Source organism: Fringilla coelebs (assembly GCF_963513975.1).
Source record: "Fringilla coelebs genome assembly, chromosome: Z".
NCBI lineage: Eukaryota > Metazoa > Chordata > Aves > Passeriformes > Fringillidae > Fringilla > Fringilla coelebs.
The window spans coordinates 8,523,403-8,543,422 of NC_140031.1; the positions used below are offsets into that span (position 1 = coordinate 8,523,403).

Here is a 20,020-nt window from a genome sequence, read left to right on the forward strand (position 1 = left end):
GCAGTGTGATCTATGACCCTCAGCCTGGGACTTAGAAGGGATCGTTGTGGCAGGTGCTGTGGGTGCCTGGCCCCTGGCTGAAGGGGTCAGGTTATAATGTGGCCTGGATGCCCAAAGAGGCTTCCTGGCATGGGTAGAACAAGGCTATGTGTCTCTGTCACTGGAGTGGCTCAGTGCTCCTGGCTTGCCCTGTGTCCCTGCTTGCAGTGGGGTAAATGTGGCACCAGGGTATCATCGTGTGTCTGCAAATGTCAGACAAGGGTGTAAGATGAGGTGAGAGCAAGGCACCTCTCTGCCTGCTGGCAGCATCCTGACTGTTTCCTTACTCTTCCTTCACCTGCCTATCTGCCAGATTTTCCTGACTCCTTTATGGAGGAAACTTTGCCAGGAGGCAAAGGAGGCACCCACTCTTCCTTGGGCTTTTTTTGGCCAGGGCAGCTTAGGATTTACATGGATGCCTAGGGAGCAGCATTGCCCCACAACACTGGGACACAAGGGATAGTGGTTTTGAGTCCATCCCACAGCCAGAGCAGTTTGTCACTGAGACTTCCTACCGCTGCACTGGGTTTTGGTGGCATGGGATGACAGGAGGCTGGATGGCAAGGGCTGGTAGCTCTGTCCCCTCCACAGCCACCTGTGTGCTGCAGGGGCTAGGGCCAGCCAGCATGAGCCAAGTCCTCCCTTTTCCTTGAAGCCTCTTGAGGAAAAACAGCCACTGGCCATGCTGATGGCAGGAGCTGACTTTGCTCTCAGGCTCCACAGCCCAGCTCTGTCCCCTTCACCACCTCCCTCTGTGGGGAAAAGCTGCTGCTCCTGTGCTCTCCAGTTTCCTGATGAACACCTCCTGAGAAGCTGCCCCGTGTCCTGCCATGGCTCTGGTCATTCTCAGGGCTCCTTAAGCTCCAGGCACCTCAGCTGCATGTGACACAGTGCACCATGCTCACCAGGGAGGCTGTCCTGGAAAAATCAGACCATTCCCTGGGAGCGCAGGGCAGATCCCGACCCTGCAGGGCCCCAGGCACTGTTTATCTTTGCACAGGAGATAAATTAGCTGTCGGCCATCCTATTTCAGGGCTGGACAGCTGTAGCTTGCACTGGCCCATCCCATCCCACTGCGGCAGAGGCAGGGACATCCTGGTGCTTGCCAGCCCCTTAGAGTGCTAGTCAGTGTGGCACTCCTGTTGATTTGCTGCTGGGAAGATGAGACCTGGCCCTATTCAGAAGGATCCACAGGGCCAGATGACCCTCAGGTCTCATTGCACAGGACCCCATGCCACATGGTTCCAGCTTCCCCTGCCAGTGCTGCTGCCTTGCACCCCACTGTGCTGCACCCTCTGCTCTGGGCTGTGCCTTATCCCCTGCACACTGAAAGCTGGGCTGGGTGGGGTGGGACAGATGTGCTGACTTCTCCACAGCCCAACAGGAATCCAAGTGTTTGGGGAAGCTCCCCTTCTGCAAGGCAGAGGGGTTGGGGTCCCAGTTTAGCACCCAGGCCAGCTAGTGGCAACACCAAGGTCTCCAGAGGCTGAAGCGTGTCCCAATGCCCTGGGCATGGCCACCAAGGGGTCTGTCCTACTCAGCTCCTCTCTAGAACTCCACAGTGATAACAGCCGCTCTGGGGTTCTGCACGTGTGTCATGAAGTGTGTCAGGCTCTCCTTGGGGCAAGCAAGCAGGACTGTGTCCCCTTTGCCCCGCTGCTCAGCATTTTGCACCAGTGGGGTCTGGTGATGCTCCCAGCTGGAGAGAAATTCCCCAAATGGCTATTGACAGCTGCAGCTGAGGCAGTACAGATGGATCGTGGGGGTATAGACGGGCACAGCAGACAGCGGAGCAGAGTGAGAGATACTTGGAGCAGAGAGATACCGCAGGAGGAATCGAGAGATAGATCCTGAGGGCTGATCAATACCCACTGCATGGGGAGGGACAGCAAGATAAAGCAAGTTGCAGGGGGAAGGTATTAGGAGGGCAGTGATCTGCATTTGTCCTGGTGACAGCTCTGGGGAGATGCCCCTCATGGTTGCTTCTGCTGGGACAGGGGTAGAGTCAGACCTGGGGTGCAGGTGCCCGTGGCTGACTGTCCTTGCCCATCTCCAGCCACTCCATAAGGATTTGGTGCCCTTTGGGATGTCCTGGGGTCCCATCTGGCCTCTGGACACCAAAGGGTATGTATTTCCTGTGTGTTCTGGTAACATCTGTCTCTCTAAGGAGTACCTGTTGCCTGTGGGCATTTTGAAGGACGCTGTGTCCCTGGGCAGCCAAATGGGAAAGGGGGAAGCCCTGGCCCTAGCATAGGGGCTGTGCTGCAGCTGGGTGATTGCAGATGAGCTTCCAACTTGTTCCTCAGTTTCTCCATGAGAAGCAAGTGCTGCAGGCCAGCGTGGATTTGAGCACGGATGAGGGGGCATGGGACGAGGCAGAGGCACCAACAGCCTGCAGAACTTGCTGCGCCCAGAACTCATCTCTTCTCTGCTGATCATTAGAGACACTTACCTGATTAAGAGGTTGCAATCACGAAAGGGATGCTTTCTGTGACCCTTTAATGAATGCCTGGCACTCAGTGCTCTGTGCTGGGATGGGGACAGCCCCTTCTGCTGCAGCAGAGTAGCCAGGGTGCTGGGGTCTAAGCCGAGCTCCGCCCTGCTGGCATTTGCCTAATTTACCCCATGCTATGTGGTTTCTCTGCATGTCATGGTTTCTTTCTTCATGCCAGCTGAGCTGGGTATGTTGAGGAAGGAACCCCCAGAGCAGCCTTTTGCATGGACAGGGCTGCTGGCCCTGCAGCCAGGCTGGGGGGGGATCCCCCACCCGGCGTGGAGTTATTGACACGGGCGCTACAGAAAACACTGCTGAGATTGTTCACACTAATGTTATTTAGCAGCAATATTTCCGTAATAAAAGAAATCAATGGGCAAGAGAAAAGACCTGTCCAGAGCTTTGATTTTCTTATTTTAATGGCATACTTATTTACTCCCACCAGCGTGCCCATCGGATTTTCATTACGCGGCCTTCGCTGTAAGTGGAGCGGTATTGATACGAGCTGCTGAGTTAGCGCCTTGCCGCGCGGGCCAGCTCGGGTGGGACTGCTCGTGTTCCCCAACAGGGCCCTGCCAAACCCCGGGGAACAGCCTGGTGTGGGCCAGGGAGGCCTGGTAGCCACAGGAACATACATATGTGCACACACAGAGCCTGCCCATGCACACACACACACACACACACACACACACACACACACACACACACACACACACACAGCCTGTCTGTCCATGAGCGCACAGGGGCACGCACCTGCTGCCATGTGCACTTCAGGCTGTGCGCATGCACAGGTGTGACACACATGCATCACCTGCATGGGCATGCACACACAGAGGAACAAAACTCTTCTGACTACACCCACGCACACACATGTCCTACTCACATGTGCCCCAGCACTCACACCCCTGCAGTTGCTCTGTATGGACAGATGCCTGTTAATAAATGTGTAATAAATGCCTGTTTATAAATGTGATGCCATTTTTACATGTGTGCCAGCCCCACCTGTTGTGCCCACACCCACCTGAAAACTGTTCTACCTATATGCACACACGATCTGTGAAGACACACGCGTGATGTGTGACAGCATATGTGTGCACCTCTGTGTGTGTGTGTGTGTGCAAGCCTCTCAAAACCACCCACTGTGTGTGGGTCCAACCATCCTCGGGGGACCACAGACTCAGCACTGCCACTATCCCTCAAAAGGATGGAGCTCCCTGAGCTCCAGGATTGTCCATGGAAGCAGGGACCTGGCACCAGCGCAGGCCTTTGGTCACCAGTGACTGCGGGTGACGAGAGGAGTAACAGCACCATCTTCTGCCAATCCCCGGCAGCTGAGGCAGGGCTGATCCTGCCCACCGATGTACTCCCAGCTCCCAGGCCCTTGAGTGGGATGATACCAGCTTCCCTGGGGACACCCAGCTGTCAGCAGTACTGCTGCTGAGGCTGGAGCTGGCCTTCATTGTGGCAGGGCTCAGCACACTTCAGAGATTCATCCACAAACCCAAGGATGTGGGATGAACAACTTTATTACTGGTATCTCTTTTCAGGTAGCAAATTAAGAACTAGCCCATGTGCAGGGCTGCTGGTCAGCAGAACAGAGACAGTCCGGGGAGCAGGAGAATCAACATGCTACAGGCCTGGGTGGCCAGGAACACACTCGTGTGTTTGGCAGCAGAACGGAGGTGAAAGCCCTCCACCAAGCAGGGAGCTCACACGGGTCTGACCACAGGGGTGCAAGCAGGGTGCACATCTGGGTTTGGCTGGAGGATTACAGCACTCTCTTGGCAGCCGGGATCCCACGCCGGGAGCCGAGCAGAGTGGCTGTCCCCAGGGGGTCTCACAGCCAGGGGAAGCATTTTGAGGGGCGAGATCCCATCCTGAGCTAGTACAGACATTTGGGCACTCGAGGACACTAGGTAGGTGCATAGCCAAGAGGCCACGCAGAACGGGGTCTCCATTAAGGCGACAGACGGTGGGTTTCCCCCTTGGGGGGCACTGCCTGGAGAGCACTGTGGGGAACTGACCCTCTTCCAGCCCCAGCCACCCCCGAGGGCAGGTGACACAGAGGAGAGCAGGGGACCCTCCAGCACAGAAGCCAGGCATCCCCCCACTGCCAGGGGGTCTCAGCGCAGATCCTGCCCTGTGCCAGGGTGACACTGTGTGCTGCCAACCCACATCAGCAGGGATGGAGCCACGGGAGACGCTGCCAGCTGGACACAGCACTTTGTGCTGCCCGCAGTCCCGGCAGGCTGCCAGAGACACAGGGGACTCACCAGCCGACCTCTGCAAAGGGTGCTCTGGTCTGGTCTACCCTGTGCACCCTGCCCCGAGGGCAGCATCACTCCCCTGATTCCTCAGGAGCTAAGGAAATCTTTCGGGGCCTGGGGACAGCCAGCTCCAGCTTCTCTCCCGCTGCATGCTGAGGGCACGCAGGGGTGTTTGTACACTGCAAGGCCACTCCAGCCCCAAGGGATGGAAAAGCAGGACGTGACTCTGATAGAAAGGAGGGACAGGCAGGTAGTAAAGAGAACTGACGTCCTGTGTTGCTGTGACTGCCAAGGTCCCTCTGTCATGGCACCCTGTTGGCCTGTGGGGAAGGACAGAACAATTTGGGGAAGGCACAGGGGATCTCCTGCTGCCTCTGCTAGAACCTGGGCTCAGGGAGGAAGAGAGAATGGCTGGGAGGAAAGGAGCCAACTGGGCTCAGCAGGGTGCCCTGGTGAGACAGGCTCAGCACCCAAAGGTGGTGAAGAAGGCATTTGCTTCCAGGAGCAGGCCCTTGGCGTAGACACGCAGGGTGTAGAAGAGGGTGACGAAGTCCTGAGTGCTGAAGAGGGTGTCAGCCAGGGCGAAGGCGAGTGTGGAGGGGATGAAGCCCCGGCCGTACTCCACCATCCAGGTGCCTGCACTCCACTGCACTGATGTGGCCTCTCCTGCCTGGTGCACGATGGTGTCGCCTGCCAAAACACACAACCAGCATGGCTCCCAGGGGCTGCCTCACATCACACCCAAATGGGAGACATGGGATTAGGGCTTGCAGGGTTGAGCCTTCCAACCCCATGCCAGCCAAGCTCCCTTTTCTCTTCCTGCCACCCACTGAGATGCTGGGATGTGCTACTGGGGACCCAAACTGCTCTATCCTGAGCTTGTGGCTTCTGTCAGCTCAAAGGAAGGGCCTCAATGACATCAAGTGTCTGTGCCCCAAAGACATGTATGCAGCCCATAGATCACCATACTGCTGCACTTACCTGGATAGTAGATCTCACTTCTGGTGGTCCCCTCCTTCCATTGCCGGAATGTCCCCGAGATGACAGTGTCAGAAATATCTGCCCAGTAGCGACCTGTGGGACGACATTGGCTCAGTGTCTCCCTGCCAGGGACAGCACAGCAGCCCAGGTCTGACTGGTGGAGTAGGAGGGTCAGGATGGCAGCCCCACTGCCTCAATACACCAAGTGCCAACAGCTCTGGTAGCCTCACTGTCTGTGTGAAGAGCCATATACCACCAGCCAGCGCTGCTCGGTGTCTTTAAGCCCCACTATTTCCAACTTCTTTGGCATTTGCTGCCTGCTGAAGCACTGGGAGATGAGATATCTGCCATTGCCTGCCAGCTGGATGCGGAGAGTCCTGGCCACACAGCATGTCACACACAGGGACCTGCAGATGCTGCAGGACACCATGGGAACTGTCCCCCCCGCTTTCAGGGAGTGTTTGGCCAGCATCATTCACCCCATACAAATAGTGAAGCAGCGGGCTCCCTGTGCTGGGCACACCATGGCCAGCTGCACCAGAAAGAGTGGAGTCGAAATAGCTGGGAGAACTCCCCTGCCAGCAGCCTGGTCCCCCTGCTTACCTGAGTGTCCCCCGGTGTCAATAGCTGTCCCGAAGAGCAGCACATACTCAGTGAGAGAGGCATGGAGCAGGCACATGGAGCCCATCCACCCGCCCGCATTCACAAACACCCACTGCAGGTCCTCATCTGGCAGAATGTGACCTGGGTGCTTCTTTCGCAGCTCCACAATGATCTTGGAGAAAGCCAGCTCATGGTCCAGCCCTGCAGCACCCAGGGTCACTGTAAGTCCCTGGCACAGAAAAAGCTCAGCCGACCAACTCCCCTCCCCGCACAGCCACAGGGATTCAGCACACCCTTGGAGAGGTCTGCCTAGGGAATATATCTCCTCTCTCCAGCCCTCAGCTCCCACTGACCCAGCTCCACCGCCTCCCTGGATGGTGATGGAGGATAAGCAGTCCTATAGCCCATCCCAGATGCTGGGCAATATGGGAGATCTAAATAACGAGACAGTGCCCCTGTCCTGGTGACGTGCAGCCCCACTCTCTGTGCCCTATGGGGACAGCCCTCTTCTGAAGCCCCCGGCCTGACCGACCTGGGGCTTTAGCCCCAACCAGGTTGGATGATACCGCTGCCCTGGTCCCCTTTGCTCCAGTCCCATCTTCCACGCCGCGTTCCCCGCGTTCCCTGTTGCTGTTCCCCGGTACCGATCCCCTCCCTCTCCCAGTCTTGCTGCCCAGGTCCAGCTCCCCGCCTCTCCCTTACCCCAGCCCCATTCCCCATTACCCCCACGATCACGGCCCCCCTGTACCGAATTCTCCTCGGTCCTTCGTCCCCGCTACGCCTCCCCCCTCCAGCCCAGGCCGCCGCTCCCCGCCGCGTCCCCGGCTCCTCTCTCCACCCCCAACCCCTTGCCTATCCCCCTCCCCACCGCCATCCCTCCTCGGTCCCGCTCCCCGCCGCCCCTCCGCGTCCCCACGGGCGGCGCGTACCCGCGTGGTGCCGGGCGAGCTGTGCGATCTCGGCGGGGCTGAACTCGTACCGCTTGGCCGCCAGCCACCCGCGCAGCCCCTGCAACACCAGCGCCAGCGCGCCCAGCGCCAGCCCGGCCCGCAGCGCCCGCCGCCCCCACGCCGCGCCCATGCCGCGCTCCGCCGCCCCCGGCACCGGGAGCGGGACCCGGGCCGGGACCGCCCCCGCCGCGGCCACGCCACGCACGGCCCGGGCGGCTGCGCCGGCGCGGCGGGGCGGGGCGGGCCGGGAGGCTGGAAGGGGCCGATCCCGCCGGGTTTCCGGGAGTGGGGAGGCATGGAGCCAGCGCTGGCCGGGGCGGCGGAGGGGGGTGACCGCTTCCGCGCCAGCGGTACGGATGGGGTTGCCTTCCTCCGTCCTTCCCTTCAGACCACCGGAGGATCCCAGACCCCGGGAAGCAGGAGCTGCGGGGACTTTCCGTGCCCAGAGCAGCGGGGCTCCCGGGCTGGGACAGGGAGAAAGGGGTGAAGCTGAGGGAGGGGTGAAGCTGAGGGAGGGCATAAAGTGGCGTGTATAAGGCAGACCGTCCTGCTTGCCCCGTGAGGGGGCCTGGCGGGTGGGCTGCGTGTGCTCCCGTTGCGGGGGAGTCTGCCCCTGACGGCCCGCTGCTCTCCCTCCCCACAGAGCACCAGCACGTTCGGTACAACCCGCTGCGGGACGACTGGGTGCTGGTATCGGCCCACCGGGTAAAGCGCCCTTGGCAGGGTCAGCTTGAGAAGCCGCCCCCCGAGGATGTGCCCCGCTGGGACCCCAAGAACCCCCTCTGCCCTGGGGCCAGCCGGGCCAACGGCGAGGTACCATCAGGGGACACAGGGACCCGGGCTGCCCCTGCCACCCCATCCTGCCTTCACACCATCTCTCACCCCGGCAGGTGAACCCCAAGTACGAGGGTACTTTTGTCTTCCCAAATGACTTCCCTGCATTGCAGCCCGATGCTCCAGAGCCTGGTAACTTTGGGGAGCAGAGCAGGCTGCTGGGCACCCCGTGACTTGGGTCCTAGGGCTGCTGCAGGGCGGCTTGGACAGGCTGGGGTTCTGCCTCAGCACCTTCTCCCTGCCCACTCTCTGTCCTTCCCCAGATGACAGTGACCACCCCTTGTTTCGAGCTGCCCCAGCCCAGGGTGTCTGGTAAGTACCTACATGGCTCCAGCGGGTTTGGGATACAATTTGTCAAGAACCTGTGGAATGGTTCTGGGCTGGGCCTGCTCCCCTGATGCAGTGCCTATTTTGTACACACCTGCTCAGTTTTGGGGTCATTCTGGGGGTTTGGGCCCTGTCCCTTGTCCCACATCCCACTGCATCCAGCAAAGCTGTGAGAGTCTCTGGAGACACCCACAGTCGCAGCTAAGCGTGTTTCATCTCCAGCAAGGTGATGTGTTTCCACCCTTGGTCGGACCTGACGCTGCCCCTCATGTCCCTGCCAGAGATCCGTGCTGTCATCGATGCGTGGGCAGAACTGGCGACGGAGCTGGGTGCTTCCTACCCCTGGGTGCAGGTGTGGGGCTGGTGGGGGCTGCTCTTTGTGGGTGAAGGCGGGAGGCCAGCACTGGGTACTCTGGCAGTACTTGGGGTTGGGAGCATCCTAGTTGTGTGTGGGTCTCTTGCTTTGTGTCCTGTATGCCCTTTGAGCCCTGCTGAGCCTTTCCACACTCTTGGGTGTGAGGCTCTGTCCTCCTGCAGGTTGCTTCCCTGCTGTGCTGGGGACACCATGACAGCCTGCAGCGGGAGCCCTTTGGCTGGGACCTGCTGGCTGCACCTCTTCCTCTTCTCGTAGATCTTCGAGAACAAGGGAGCCATGATGGGCTGCTCCAACCCGCACCCCCACTGCCAGGTGAGGCTGTCCCACCTCTGACCTGGCTAAACTACAAGTCCCTGATGTGACCCTACAACAAACCCTGAGGGCAGATGTGAACGGCAGTCGCCCTGCCCTGGTCCCGAAGCTTTTTACAGTGAGGATACTCCTGTGTCTGTCCTGTCACCCTCCCTCTGGGGACTGTCCCTTGTGGCTGTCACATGCCAGACTCTCCACCTGGTGGCAGCAGGGACCTCCAGATGAGCAGCATGATTAGGGATACGCCTGCAAGTGAGGGCTATGAGCACCTCAGTCCTGTGCCCCAATGTCCCTCCCAGGTCTGGGCCAGCAGCTTCCTCCCGAATGAGGCGCGCCTGGAGGACCAGAACCAGCGCCAGCACCTGAGCCAGCACGGCGTGCCCATGCTGCTGGAGTATGCTGAGCAGGAGGCTCGCCGAAAGGTGAAGGCATGGCTGTTGTCCGTATCCCCTCCCTGGGAGCTGGTTGTGTGCCGGGGTGGGATCCCCTGCCCCCAGGAGATGGGCCCTAGGAGTGCCCTGGGGACTTGGGACTTTGTGTGTCCCCATCAAATACCACGTTTAACACCTGCCTGCAGTGCTACAGGCTGGGGACAGAGTGGCTGGACGGTGCCCAGGTAGAAAGGGATGTGGGTGTGCTGGTTGTCAGCTGGCTGGACATGAGCCAGCAGTGTGTCCAGGTGGCCAAGAAGGCCACTGGCACCTGGCCTGTATCAGGAATCGTATGGCCAGCAGGACCAAGGAAGTCATTCTTTCCCTGTACTTGGTACTGGTGAGGTTCCCCTTAAATGCTGTGTCCAGTTCTGGGCCTCCAATTTAGGAAGGACGTTGAGATGCTCAAATTCATCTGGTCAAAGGCAGGAAGGCTGGTGAAAGATCTGGAACACAAGCCCTATGAAGAACAGCTGAGGGAGTTGGGAGTGTTTAATCTGGGGAAAAAAGGAGGCTTAGGGAAGACCTTATCAATCTCTGCTACTCCCTGAAAGGAGGTTTTAGTCAGTGGGGGGTCAGTCTCTTCTGCCAGGCAACCAGTGACAGAAAAAGATGACATCATCTTTAGCTGGGCCAGGGAAGTTCAGGCTGGACATTGGGGAAAAATTATTCACTGAAAGAGTGATTTGGCTTTGGAATGGGCTGTCCAGGGAGGAGTCAAAAAGATTGGGTGTGGCATTCAGGGTTTAGTTTGATAAGGTGGTGTTAGATCATAGGTTGGGCTTGGTGATCTCAGAAGTCTTTTCCAACCTAGCTGATTCTGTGATTCTGTGCCCTGCAGGAACGGCTGGTGGTGGAGAATGCAGATTGGCTGGTCGTGGTGCCATACTGGGCCACCTGGCCCTATGAGACCCTGCTGCTGCCCCGGCGCCATGTCTGTCGCCTCCAGGACCTCAGTGACAGTGAGAAGGACAGTGAGTGGCCCTGAGCTTTGTTGTACCCCATCCCACATCCTTTGGGCTTGATCTTTGTTATGAGGCAGCTATGCTGGTGCTGGAGGACTTGTGTCCTTGGGGTAGGAGCTGCTGAGCTTAGCTGGGGAAGGGAATGGCACCTCTGTTTTGTTAGGATAAGAACTAGTTTTTAGGATAAGAACTAGCACTTCTCATGGCACTTGTGTCCTTTTGGGGTGATGAAGCACATGGTGCTCCCTGTTTGGTGGGAGGCTTCTCCTGCTGCATTGCTTGGGCTCCTTGTGTGAGTGGGGAGGGGTGAGAATTCCCAAGTGCATCCCTCCTGCCTGTCACTGATGACCACGCAGGGATAGGTGCTGCGGGTGACCCTACTGCACACCTGGCAAGCTGCTGGCCAGCTCGGGGTATGTATCACTGTCACTTTCCTGCAGGCCTGGCCTCCATCATGCAGAGGCTGCTCATCAAGTATGACAACCTCTTCGAAGTCTCCTTCCCCTACTCCATGGGCTGGCATGGTGAGTGGCATGGCTCTGCAATCCTCTCATCCACATCCCTATCTCCTCCCTGCAGCTCATGCAGTGCTCATGCTCTTGGAATCTCTGCTGGTCAAAGTGACCCCGAGATACGTTAGAAAGTCTCTTTTCCCAGCCAGGCGGTCAAAGAAGGAGTCAGAACTCTTCAGTTCTCGGTCTCAAGGTTGTTTATTGTTTCTTATCTATAAAATTCTTTCTCCTGGCCTGCCAAGGTCCACTCAGCAGGACAGACAGAGGCACTCTGCCTGCCCCTGGGGCGGTGTTATCTTTTTATACTAAAAACTATGTGTACAATATTTACAATTACTTTCCAATACCTATCACCTATGTTAGACAGTGAGCTTCTACTCTAAACCAATCCAAAAGTGCTAACATCACAGGAGAAGATGGAGACTAAGAAGAAGGAAAAAGGCTGGGCACACCCAGATTCCTCCATCTTGCCCCCTGAACCCCCATTCTAAAAACCCCAAAAAATCTATTTTTCACCCCGTGACAAACTGATTATTATTCTACTTATACTTTTGTGGCTTGCAGATCCTCATATAAGGTTGGTAATTTTCTCCATGGGTCATAATCAAAGTCATAGGTGTTTTAGGCTCTGAGCCAGGGTCTCTGAGCCCCCTGGCAGGGGTCCTGGCAATCCAGGACAGCCAGAGGGATGTTCTGAATTCCAACATCTACCCCCTGCAGGAGCCCCCACAGGCTCCTACCTGGAGGAGGACTGCAGGCACTGGCAGCTCCATGCCCACTATTACCCGCCGCTGCTGCGCTCCGCCACCGTCCGCAAGTTCATGGTGGGGTATGAGATGCTGGCACAGGCACAGAGGGACCTCACCCCGGAGCAGGTGAGTGCAGCTCAGGGGCATTGGGGCACCCAGGCAGCTGTGTGCCAGGGCTGTTCCTGGGAGCAGCCCCTGGCTGTCCCTTGTGCTGTGTCCTGCAGGCAGCCGAGCGCCTGAGGAGCCTCCCCGAGGTGCACTACAAGAAGAGGGCTGAGTAGGTGTGATGGGAGCAGCAGAGCATCCAGTCCTTGGATGTGAGTGTGAGAGGGGATCTTATTGCTTCCCACCACTGCCTGAAAGGAGGTCATAGCCATGTGGGGGTTGGTCTTTTCTCCCAGATAACTAATGATAGGACAAGAGGGAGTAGCCTGAATTTGTGCTAGGGGAGGTTTAGATTGGGTGTTGGGAAATATTCACCAAAAGGGTGGTCAGACATGGGAACAGGCTGCCCACAGAAGTGATGGAGTCACTGTTGCCTGGAAGTATTAAAAAAAAAAAAGTGTAAACGTGGCATTTAGGGATGTTAGGTTTATTGGTGGGCTTCACAGTGCTGCACTAAGATTGCATCATTTGGTGTGCTCAGTGAGGCCATGAGTCAGCTGGGAGTGGTGACAACCGAGGTCTGGGAATTCATGTCGGTTGTGAGCCCTCTGAACTCCCAGATTCTCCTGAACCTTGTCACAGTTTGGCTGGTTTTGGGGACTGGTTTTGCCTGTTTGGGGACTCAGGACCTAATCCTGGGGCATCCTTGTGTAGGTGGTGTTCCTTGTCTCTTTCAGCATCTCAGGCTCTGTCTTCTGCCCCCACGGCATGCTCCTACCACCACTAAAGGACTTATCTTCCTTACCAGTCCAGTCTCACTGGTGGGACTGGGATTTCTTCTGCCCTGTGGAGGGGCACAACCCCCCTGGACAATAAAACCTTGAAGCAAAGTGCTTTTACCTGTGCTCTCATGGCTCTCAGCTCTATGTGGGAAGTTTTGGGTCTCTGGTGAAGACCCCCAGGTGCTGGTGGGGGGTAACACGGGGCTCAGGGGTTGTGCTGGCAGCCCAATACCTGTTGCTTGTGTCCCTGCCTCTGCGCTGCCTCCTCTTCCTCCCTGGGGGGAGCTCTGAGTCTATCCCTGAGTGCTGCAGGCTTGTGGAGGAGTGGGAAACAGGGGAAGAATGGATGCACCCCAAGGCCTAGCCAGCTCCTCGTGCTGCATGGAGGCTGCTGGCTGAAATGCGCAGCCCTGGAGCTGTTCCTCCTCATCCTCTCTGTCTGGGTCTGCTGGGTGGCAGCCCTGGTGCTGCCTGCTGCAGGTATAGGGGCTGTGGGGATGCAGCCAGGGGATGGTTTGTCACTCACCTGGGGCTCCCAGGGAGTCCAGCTGTCTTCCTGGTGCTGCTTCCCCCTTCACTGTGCCCACCCATGGGGTGGGACAGTGGCAGCCTGGATCCTGGGCTGAGCTGGAGGATATTCTATTCACCTCTGTCTTTACTCTCCTCCCTTTCCCTCCAGGAAAGCCCTGGGACTCTGCAGGGGTAGGTAATGGACAGTGATGCCACCACAGCTGATGTGGAGGATGCCAAGCTGGGGCTGCTCCTGGCACACCACTATGAACCCTCACGTCTTCACAAATAGTCTTTATTTGTCACCAATGAGCCATTCTCACAGCTCTCTAATGAGACCCCTCTCCTTGTCCAGTCTGTGAGTGTGTTCCTGGGGTCCAGAAATACCTTGCAAGGAGAGAAATGCTCTCCTCCTGCCCCCAAGACAACAGTTCATGGGGGGGGCCGTGTTCCCTGTGCCCCATCCTTGCATTGCTCCCCTGTGGGGCTAGGACAGATGGAAGGGCACCTGCCTGTGTGATGCTGGATGCCCTCCTACAGGCTGCTCCTATCTTTCTGCCTGATTTCCTCATCCCAGAGCCCACAAATGCCCTCACCTGACCTCAGCCCTCCCCCGGTGCTCCGGGGCTATGGGGAGGAGCCGGTGGCTGACCTTTGAGCTTGGAGCCATCATTGTACACAGCGTCCCTCATCGGGGCATCGGGGCTGCCCAGCTGGGAATCTGGCCTCGTGCAAAACTGTTTTCTCCCCTCTTGGGACAAACAGAGTCCATTTGATCTCTGCCACCGTCCCGATCGTGACCCTTTTCCATTGCAACAAGTGCCTCTGCTTCAACTTCCCAACTTTTCCCTTATTCTCCGGGGTCCTGGGAAAGCGGCAACAAATTGACTTAAGTGTGGCAATCCAGCTCGGGGTAATTAGCCGCTGAACCGGTTGTAACGAAGCTAGTCATCTCCCTGCACGGGCAGTTAGCTCTGATTTAATGGCCCGGCGGCTCCAGCCCCGAGCTGCCGCGCCTCGGCCCGCGGCCGTAAATGAAACTCGCAGTTAAGTCAAACGGTATTAAACTTTACAGTCGCCATCTCTGAAAACGGGACTCCCTCCAATAAATCAGGGCAAGTGGGATTGTAAATATCGAGGCAGGATCCATATTGCTTAATTAAACAGCACCTAATGAACAGCCTGTTTGTTGTGTTGTGATTTAGGATGGAGGCTGGGGAGGCAGTGCGTGCTGAGGAGGGCTGGTGCCCGTGCCACGGTGCCCTCTGCTGCAGGTACCACCCGCTCAAGTTTATCTGCTGCTAAAAAATCTCAGAGATGGCCTGAGAATTAGTTTGGGGTTTTTTTTTTAAAGTTAAAACAAAATCCCCTCCCTGAAATCTGAAACAGGATGAAAGCAGCAGTTAGAGGAGGAAGAGGAGGGGGGTACACCCAGGTGTGAGAGCTTGACCCTGGTTATGCTGAGCTCCCCACTTCCTCACAACAGCTCCAACCTCCTCTTGCCCTCATACTTTTGGCTTGTGCACGGGGGTGTGTAGAACTGGAAGGGAGCAATAAGCCTTCCCCATGGCACAGGGAGGCTTCAGGGTGTGGCAAATGGAGCTGCTGGGGATGCAGAGGCATTGCAATTAATAGGAGCTATTGCTGGTGTGCTGCAAAGCCCCAAGCCTTTTATATTTTGGTAGTTGCAGTCAAGTTGTAATTAAAAAGTGATTTATTGCAGGAGATTAAAAAAGTCCAGCTGGTGAGGGATGAGGGAGTGGAGGGCCTACGGGGTACCCAGCTGTTGTTCTTGACCTGGGAGCATCAAAGGGGAGCTGAGGCCCATTGGGGTTCCCTATAAGGATGTTCCTTGATGCTGTTTCATTTCTCCAGGGGAGCTGCTGGAAATCCTGGGAGAAGTATCTCTGTGACTGGTCATCCTTCCCCTGAGTCTCCATCTCCCAGCATGAGGGCAGAAACATCCTCTGCAATCACTGCCCTGAGCTGCTTTGGAAGAATGAACAGGGAAGGTGGTGGGGAGAGTGAGAGGAACTGAAGCATGGAATTAATGAGTTAAAATCCACTGGGGTCCCATAGAGATGTTTGCACCCTCTGTGGTGCACTAATGGGTCTGTGAGGGATTAGCAAAAGGACAGAATGCTGTTGTGCAAGGCTGGCACAAGCTGTGCTCTGCAAGGAGCAAGGGATACACCCAGTGGGGGATCCAGATATATAGAAATGCTTGAAGGGTGTGGCTAGGAATTTATTTTCATTTTTGTCCCATTTTCTGATGCCACTGAAAGAAATTGGTCAATCTGCCAAGGGATGTGGCTTCCCCAAAGCTCCTGGAGCTTTGTCTCTACTGAAATGAGCCAATGTCCTTGCCTGGGTTGTAGCAGTGGCTGTGCCCATCATTGTGCCTGCCCTGCGTGTTTGGGAGACCCAGAGCACCCCCAGCTCTGACACTGACTCCTTCCCTGGCCATGGTTGAGCCCCGGGTGCCAGTCTGGGAGGCACATGGTGGACAGACACCATTTGACATGAGCACTTCATGGTGGAGGGCAACTGCTGGGGGCAGGTTCATGCCCCTTGGTTGAGTGTGCATGTCCTTGGCACCTGCCAAAGCCTGCAGAGCTGCAGACAAGCTGCAGATCCTGAGCCCTGCCCACCCCTCTTCCTCTTCCCCCTGCCTTCCAGTGCAGGTGAGACAATAAAATATTGAGCAAAGGAAGGTAATCTGTGACCAGTGTGTTTTAATCAGAAAGAAAGGTTATGAGTAGAGGCCTGCTGGCTCCTGCCATGCTGCTGTTTTACTGTCTTTCCTGATACCAGGTTAATGGCTGTCATTTCATTCCAGTTTGACTATTGGATTTGCCCTTATTGTTGAGTTTCTTCTTGTCTGCTGCTGCCTGTCACTGAGTAGGGATTTTGGCAATGGAATAAGGAAGAAATTAGTAAATTTTTAGGGAGGAAAAGAGGAAGGCTGAAAGGAAGAAATGGACGTAAGAAGAGAGAAAGGAAGGGGAGGAAGGTGGGAAACAGTGAGGGAGAGAAAGCTAAATCCCTCCCATTTCTATTTAAAAGACATCACCAGGCTCTTACCATGAAAACAATTAATAATTTTAAGCAGATACTAAACACTCTGGTGCCCTGAAGCAGGCAGGCTCCATCCAGTGGGAAGATTTTGTGTGCCAGGAGAATGCAAATCAAAACCCAGACCTCTTTAACTCTTGTCTTAGCTGGCCATGCAAGAGCAGCTGGGGCAGCAAAGAGCACCCACTTTGTCCTGGGCCATGTGGTGTGTCTTCCCTGGGTTTGGCAGCTTCCTTGGCAGGAGTTCAGACTAGCAGGAAACAATTTTGGAGGTGTTTTGCCCATGTTTCCGACAGCTGGTATGCTTTCCTCTGCTGATGGTCCCTGAATCCTTCCTGCAAGGCATTTTCAGAGCCCTTAGGGATCATGAGTTGTGGGATGGGTGCTGGTCCCAGGTGGGATGTCTGGATGCTGCCTAGCAAGCTCTGCATGGACTTCAGGATGGCAGCTTCAAGGCTGGAATTTAGTTGGTTAATCATCTGTTAATACAGGTAATTTAATACTATCACATTACAACATCCATGTCCATGTGGTCAGTTAGTACTGGCCTCCCAAACTTCCTTCATGCCTGGTGTTGGGGAGGTACCTTGGGGCTTCAGCTCTTGGCAGTGGGGACCTGTCATTGCATGTGGTTTGAGCCTTTCCCATCCTGAGAGCCCATCCCAGTGTTTGAAGAGAAACAGGAGCATCCAGATTCCAGCTGGATTCAACCCAAACAAAGCTGTCTGGGGAGGGAGGGGAGCAGGTGTGGGTGGGAGAGCAGGGGACTGCTCTGGGATAGGGGCAGCCAAAGGGAAGGTAATCTTTGCCTGCAAAAGGGAGTTATCCACCAGCAGCGCAGATGCTGGGAGAAGGCTGGAGCCCTTGCAGCACCCAGGATCTGGCATGGCTGGGATTGGGCACCCTGGCTGCTCCTAGCACACCACTGCTGCTGGAGCCAGCTGTGAAAGCTCACAAACATCTGTGCCTGCCCTGTGGAGAGGGATCCCCCTTCATCCTGATGTTCCAGAGAAGAAATCTCTACATATTTGCTAATTATCATGAGTGATGCTGAGAAGTCTGCTACAAAGCCCCAGGAGCAGCAAGACATGGCAGTGCCAGGATGGATCGAGGTGGAAAGTCATCCCCTGGAGTGTGCCTGGGCATTAGGTGACTCCTGCCAGAAGCAGAGCCCTTGGGAGAGAGGAGGAAGTGGAGAGATACTAATTAGGTGTTAATAAGCAAGTAATTAGTAGATCTCCAGCCTCTCTGGTGCCCCTGGGGCTCCCTTGCCCAGCTCCCAGCCAAACCACCTGCTTCAATGTACCTAAGGTGATTTGAGCCCCACAGGATATGGCTGGAGCAGGGATGAACCAGCTGCTGCTCCCCATACGTAGTGACAGGCTCAATCTCACAGAATATCCTCATAAATTGCTCTCATGAAACAAAATTCGACAAATAAAAGCCAAAAGTCCATTTGCAGCCTGTTAGCTTTTAGTGTTTATTCCCTCACTTATTTTGCCTGCATTTATCTCAATATCAGGGCAGGTCCTCCATTCCCTCATGGCTTTGTGCTTTGGCAGAGAGACAGGACTCCTGGGCTGCCTGTGCTGTCCCTGTGGAAAAGGCACTGCCACCCTCTTGTGCCTCAGTTTCCCCATGGCTCAAACAGCATCAGTCGCACAGAGACCAGACCCCATTGTCTGACCAGGCAGTGGGAGCCCCTGTGACAGCCCTGCAGATGGCTCTGGGCTTTTATAGGATCCTTGGGACATCCTCCGTGTGACACCCTTGAGTTCCTCTGGCTTGGATGGCTCCATCTCATCTGGCACAGTTATGAAGAAAAAGGTTTCCCATCCCTGGGACTGGCTGCTGCCCCAAAACAGTGCTGTGCAACAAACCCCTGGGTTAGCACACCCAGACTGCAGGCTCAATATTTAATTTCAGACAATAAAAATACCTAGTTTTAATTTAATTTTTAAAATCAAATTTTTAAATCACACACGTGAAAGAAACAGAGTAACAACGAAGCCAGGGTGGGTCCCCAGGATGCCAGCTTGCTTTTTAACCCTTCCCATCCTGCTTTCAAATTCCGATTAGGATCAGAGATGCTCAAAAAGCATCTGGCTGGTTCCAGCTGCTTCCAATGTGCTTCAGTAGCAGCAGGACCCTGCTCCATCACAGCCCGTCAGGTCACCTCAGAAGTAGCAGATCCATTGGCACAGGAGAAAAGGAATGACCCCCAGCCTCTGCTGGGGTCTAAAATTCCCTCCGCCCTGGAAAGGACTAGCCGACACATCAGGAACTTGGAATGATTATGATAAAACCTGTGGGACACCAAGGGCATCACTATGATTTGTGCTGTCTAAATGTTAATCAGAATAATAATGCCTATTGAGACAGCTGTTTTAAAAGGCTGTGATGTTGGAGTAAAAATTCCAATAAAACTCTATTAGCCCTTCCTCGTTACACTAATGGTGCCTGCTGCTAAAAGCCCCCTGCTATAGACACCCGTATTAATGGGCTTATTACAGGAAATAAAATCTGAGGCTGAACATTACAGAGAAGCCTGATTAATTCAGCAAGGTAATCTTTTTTTTCTTCCCCCTCCCCTCTGCCTGTTCTTATTCTCCCCCTCTTTATTTAATGAATGTACTTCTTGAACTGCCAACTTTTGAGCTTTTCATGGAGTTTGGGGATGATTTTAAACTGATCTCGTTCACAAAGAGATGAATCTTTGAGCCAGTGCCTGGTGCAAATGGGGGGGAAGGCTTGTCAGATATCTCCATCAAACCAGGGGAGAGGAAAAGCAGCCAGGCTACAAGTGAAGAGGTTAGAGAGGGGGGAACAATGGATGTCCCAGGGATATCCACCTGGAGTAGTGGCTTGTGGGCTGGAACAGCACATTGCTTGTCACCAGGCAGGTGCATGTGACATTGGCCAAGGTGAAGCTGCTGGGGGTAAGCAACATCTGCCCTCTGATTCTCCTCCTCATGCTTTCTTGTTCTGATTTATCCTCTTCTGCTGTCACCTCTGTCCCTGGAGGAAGGTTTGCCTGGGCATCCCATTTGCAGGTGCCATCCCAAAGCCCACTGGCTTCACCCGGTGAGGCTGGCACCCTGGGCTCATGCTGAGAGGCAGAAACACTCTGACAGACACACCACTATTCATTCAGGCTATAAATAACTCCCATAAAAATCCTCTTCTTAGCCTTTTGTGTTCAGCCAAACCCTGCCAATGGGAAAGGAGACGGCATCTATTTTATGGGCGGCTGGAAGCCGGCTTTGCATTTTTCTGGCTCACGTAATCCCACAGGTACCCTCGTTTCTTTTCTTTTTTAACAGACTTTTGATTCACATTCCTCCCAGCCAAGTTTAATTATGGCTTCGGTTCCTGCTGCCCTGGGAGGGGAAGGGAAGAGGGCAGCTCTGCTGGTGTGTGCAAGGACAGGGAACATGGGGCAAGAAGGAGGGAGGGAAAGGGGAGAAGGGGAGGGAAGGAGGAAAGTGAGATGGAGGGAAAAGCGGGAAGGAGCAGACAGGCTGTAAAGAAGGAAGAGGAAGAGGCAAAGGAAAAAAAGGAAGGAAAGTGGAGCCCAGGTGTGTGCCCATCCTGAGAAGCCCAGAAGGGTATCCAGGTCCCAGACTGCGTAATGACTGCATTTACTGATTTCTAATTAACTACAGCAAGAAACTGTGAACACTGTGAGCTTTTGGAGTAGTCTGGGCA

General features: G+C 55.5%; 2 protein-coding genes across 5 annotated transcripts; one reads left to right on the forward strand and one right to left on the reverse strand.

The window, feature by feature from the left end:
* Positions 1-4,050: 4,050 nt before the first annotated feature.
* On the reverse strand, positions 4,051-7,537 carry SIGMAR1 (sigma non-opioid intracellular receptor 1). The gene is made up of 4 exons (XM_084225200.1): positions 7,314-7,537; positions 6,385-6,585; positions 5,782-5,874; positions 4,051-5,490 (listed from the first exon to the last, which is right to left on the reverse strand). The coding sequence occupies exons 1-4, from the start codon at positions 7,462-7,464 to the stop codon at positions 5,264-5,266; spliced, it is 672 nt and encodes a 223-aa protein (XP_084081326.1). The 5' UTR covers positions 7,465-7,537; the 3' UTR covers positions 4,051-5,263.
* Positions 7,538-7,603: 66 nt separating this feature from the next.
* GALT (galactose-1-phosphate uridylyltransferase) lies at positions 7,604-12,811 on the forward strand. 4 transcript variants are annotated; one of them, XM_084225311.1, is made up of 12 exons: positions 7,604-7,684; positions 7,978-8,147; positions 8,225-8,300; positions 8,432-8,480; positions 8,718-8,847; positions 9,127-9,183; positions 9,483-9,605; positions 10,456-10,588; positions 11,020-11,103; positions 11,812-11,966; positions 12,065-12,157; positions 12,683-12,811. In XM_084225311.1, the coding sequence occupies exons 1-11, from the start codon at positions 7,630-7,632 to the stop codon at positions 12,119-12,121; spliced, it is 1,089 nt and encodes a 362-aa protein (XP_084081437.1). In that variant the 5' UTR covers positions 7,604-7,629; the 3' UTR covers positions 12,122-12,157; positions 12,683-12,811. The 4 variants fall into 4 exon arrangements, 3 of the variants coding, with proteins under 3 accessions (XP_084081437.1, XP_084081438.1, XP_084081439.1); XM_084225312.1 differs by having other exon boundaries at positions 12,660-12,808; XR_014616917.1 differs by lacking the exons at positions 12,065-12,157; positions 12,683-12,811 and adding an exon at positions 11,159-11,284 and having other exon boundaries at positions 11,020-11,053; positions 11,812-11,947.
* Positions 12,812-20,020: the final 7,209 nt, after the last annotated feature.

Excerpts from the sequence above, each read along its gene's own strand:
- SIGMAR1 (XM_084225200.1), bottom strand. The coding sequence starts at position 7,464 with ATGGGCGCGGCGTGGGGGCGGCGGGCGCTGCGGGCCGGGCTGGCGCTG. Across the intron at positions 6,586-7,313 it reads GCTCGCCCGGCACCACGCGG|GGCTGGACCATGAGCTGGCT; the intron begins GTACGCGCCGCC and ends TGGGTGCTGCAG. Across the intron at positions 5,875-6,384 it reads TGACACCGGGGGACACTCAG|GTCGCTACTGGGCAGATATT; the intron begins GTAAGCAGGGGG and ends GTCGTCCCACAG.
- GALT (XM_084225311.1), top strand. The coding sequence starts at position 7,630 with ATGGAGCCAGCGCTGGCCGGGGCGGCGGAGGGGGGTGACCGCTTCCGC. Across the intron at positions 7,685-7,977 it reads TGACCGCTTCCGCGCCAGCG|AGCACCAGCACGTTCGGTAC; the intron begins GTACGGATGGGG and ends CCCTCCCCACAG. Across the intron at positions 11,104-11,811 it reads CTACTCCATGGGCTGGCATG|GAGCCCCCACAGGCTCCTAC; the intron begins GTGAGTGGCATG and ends TACCCCCTGCAG.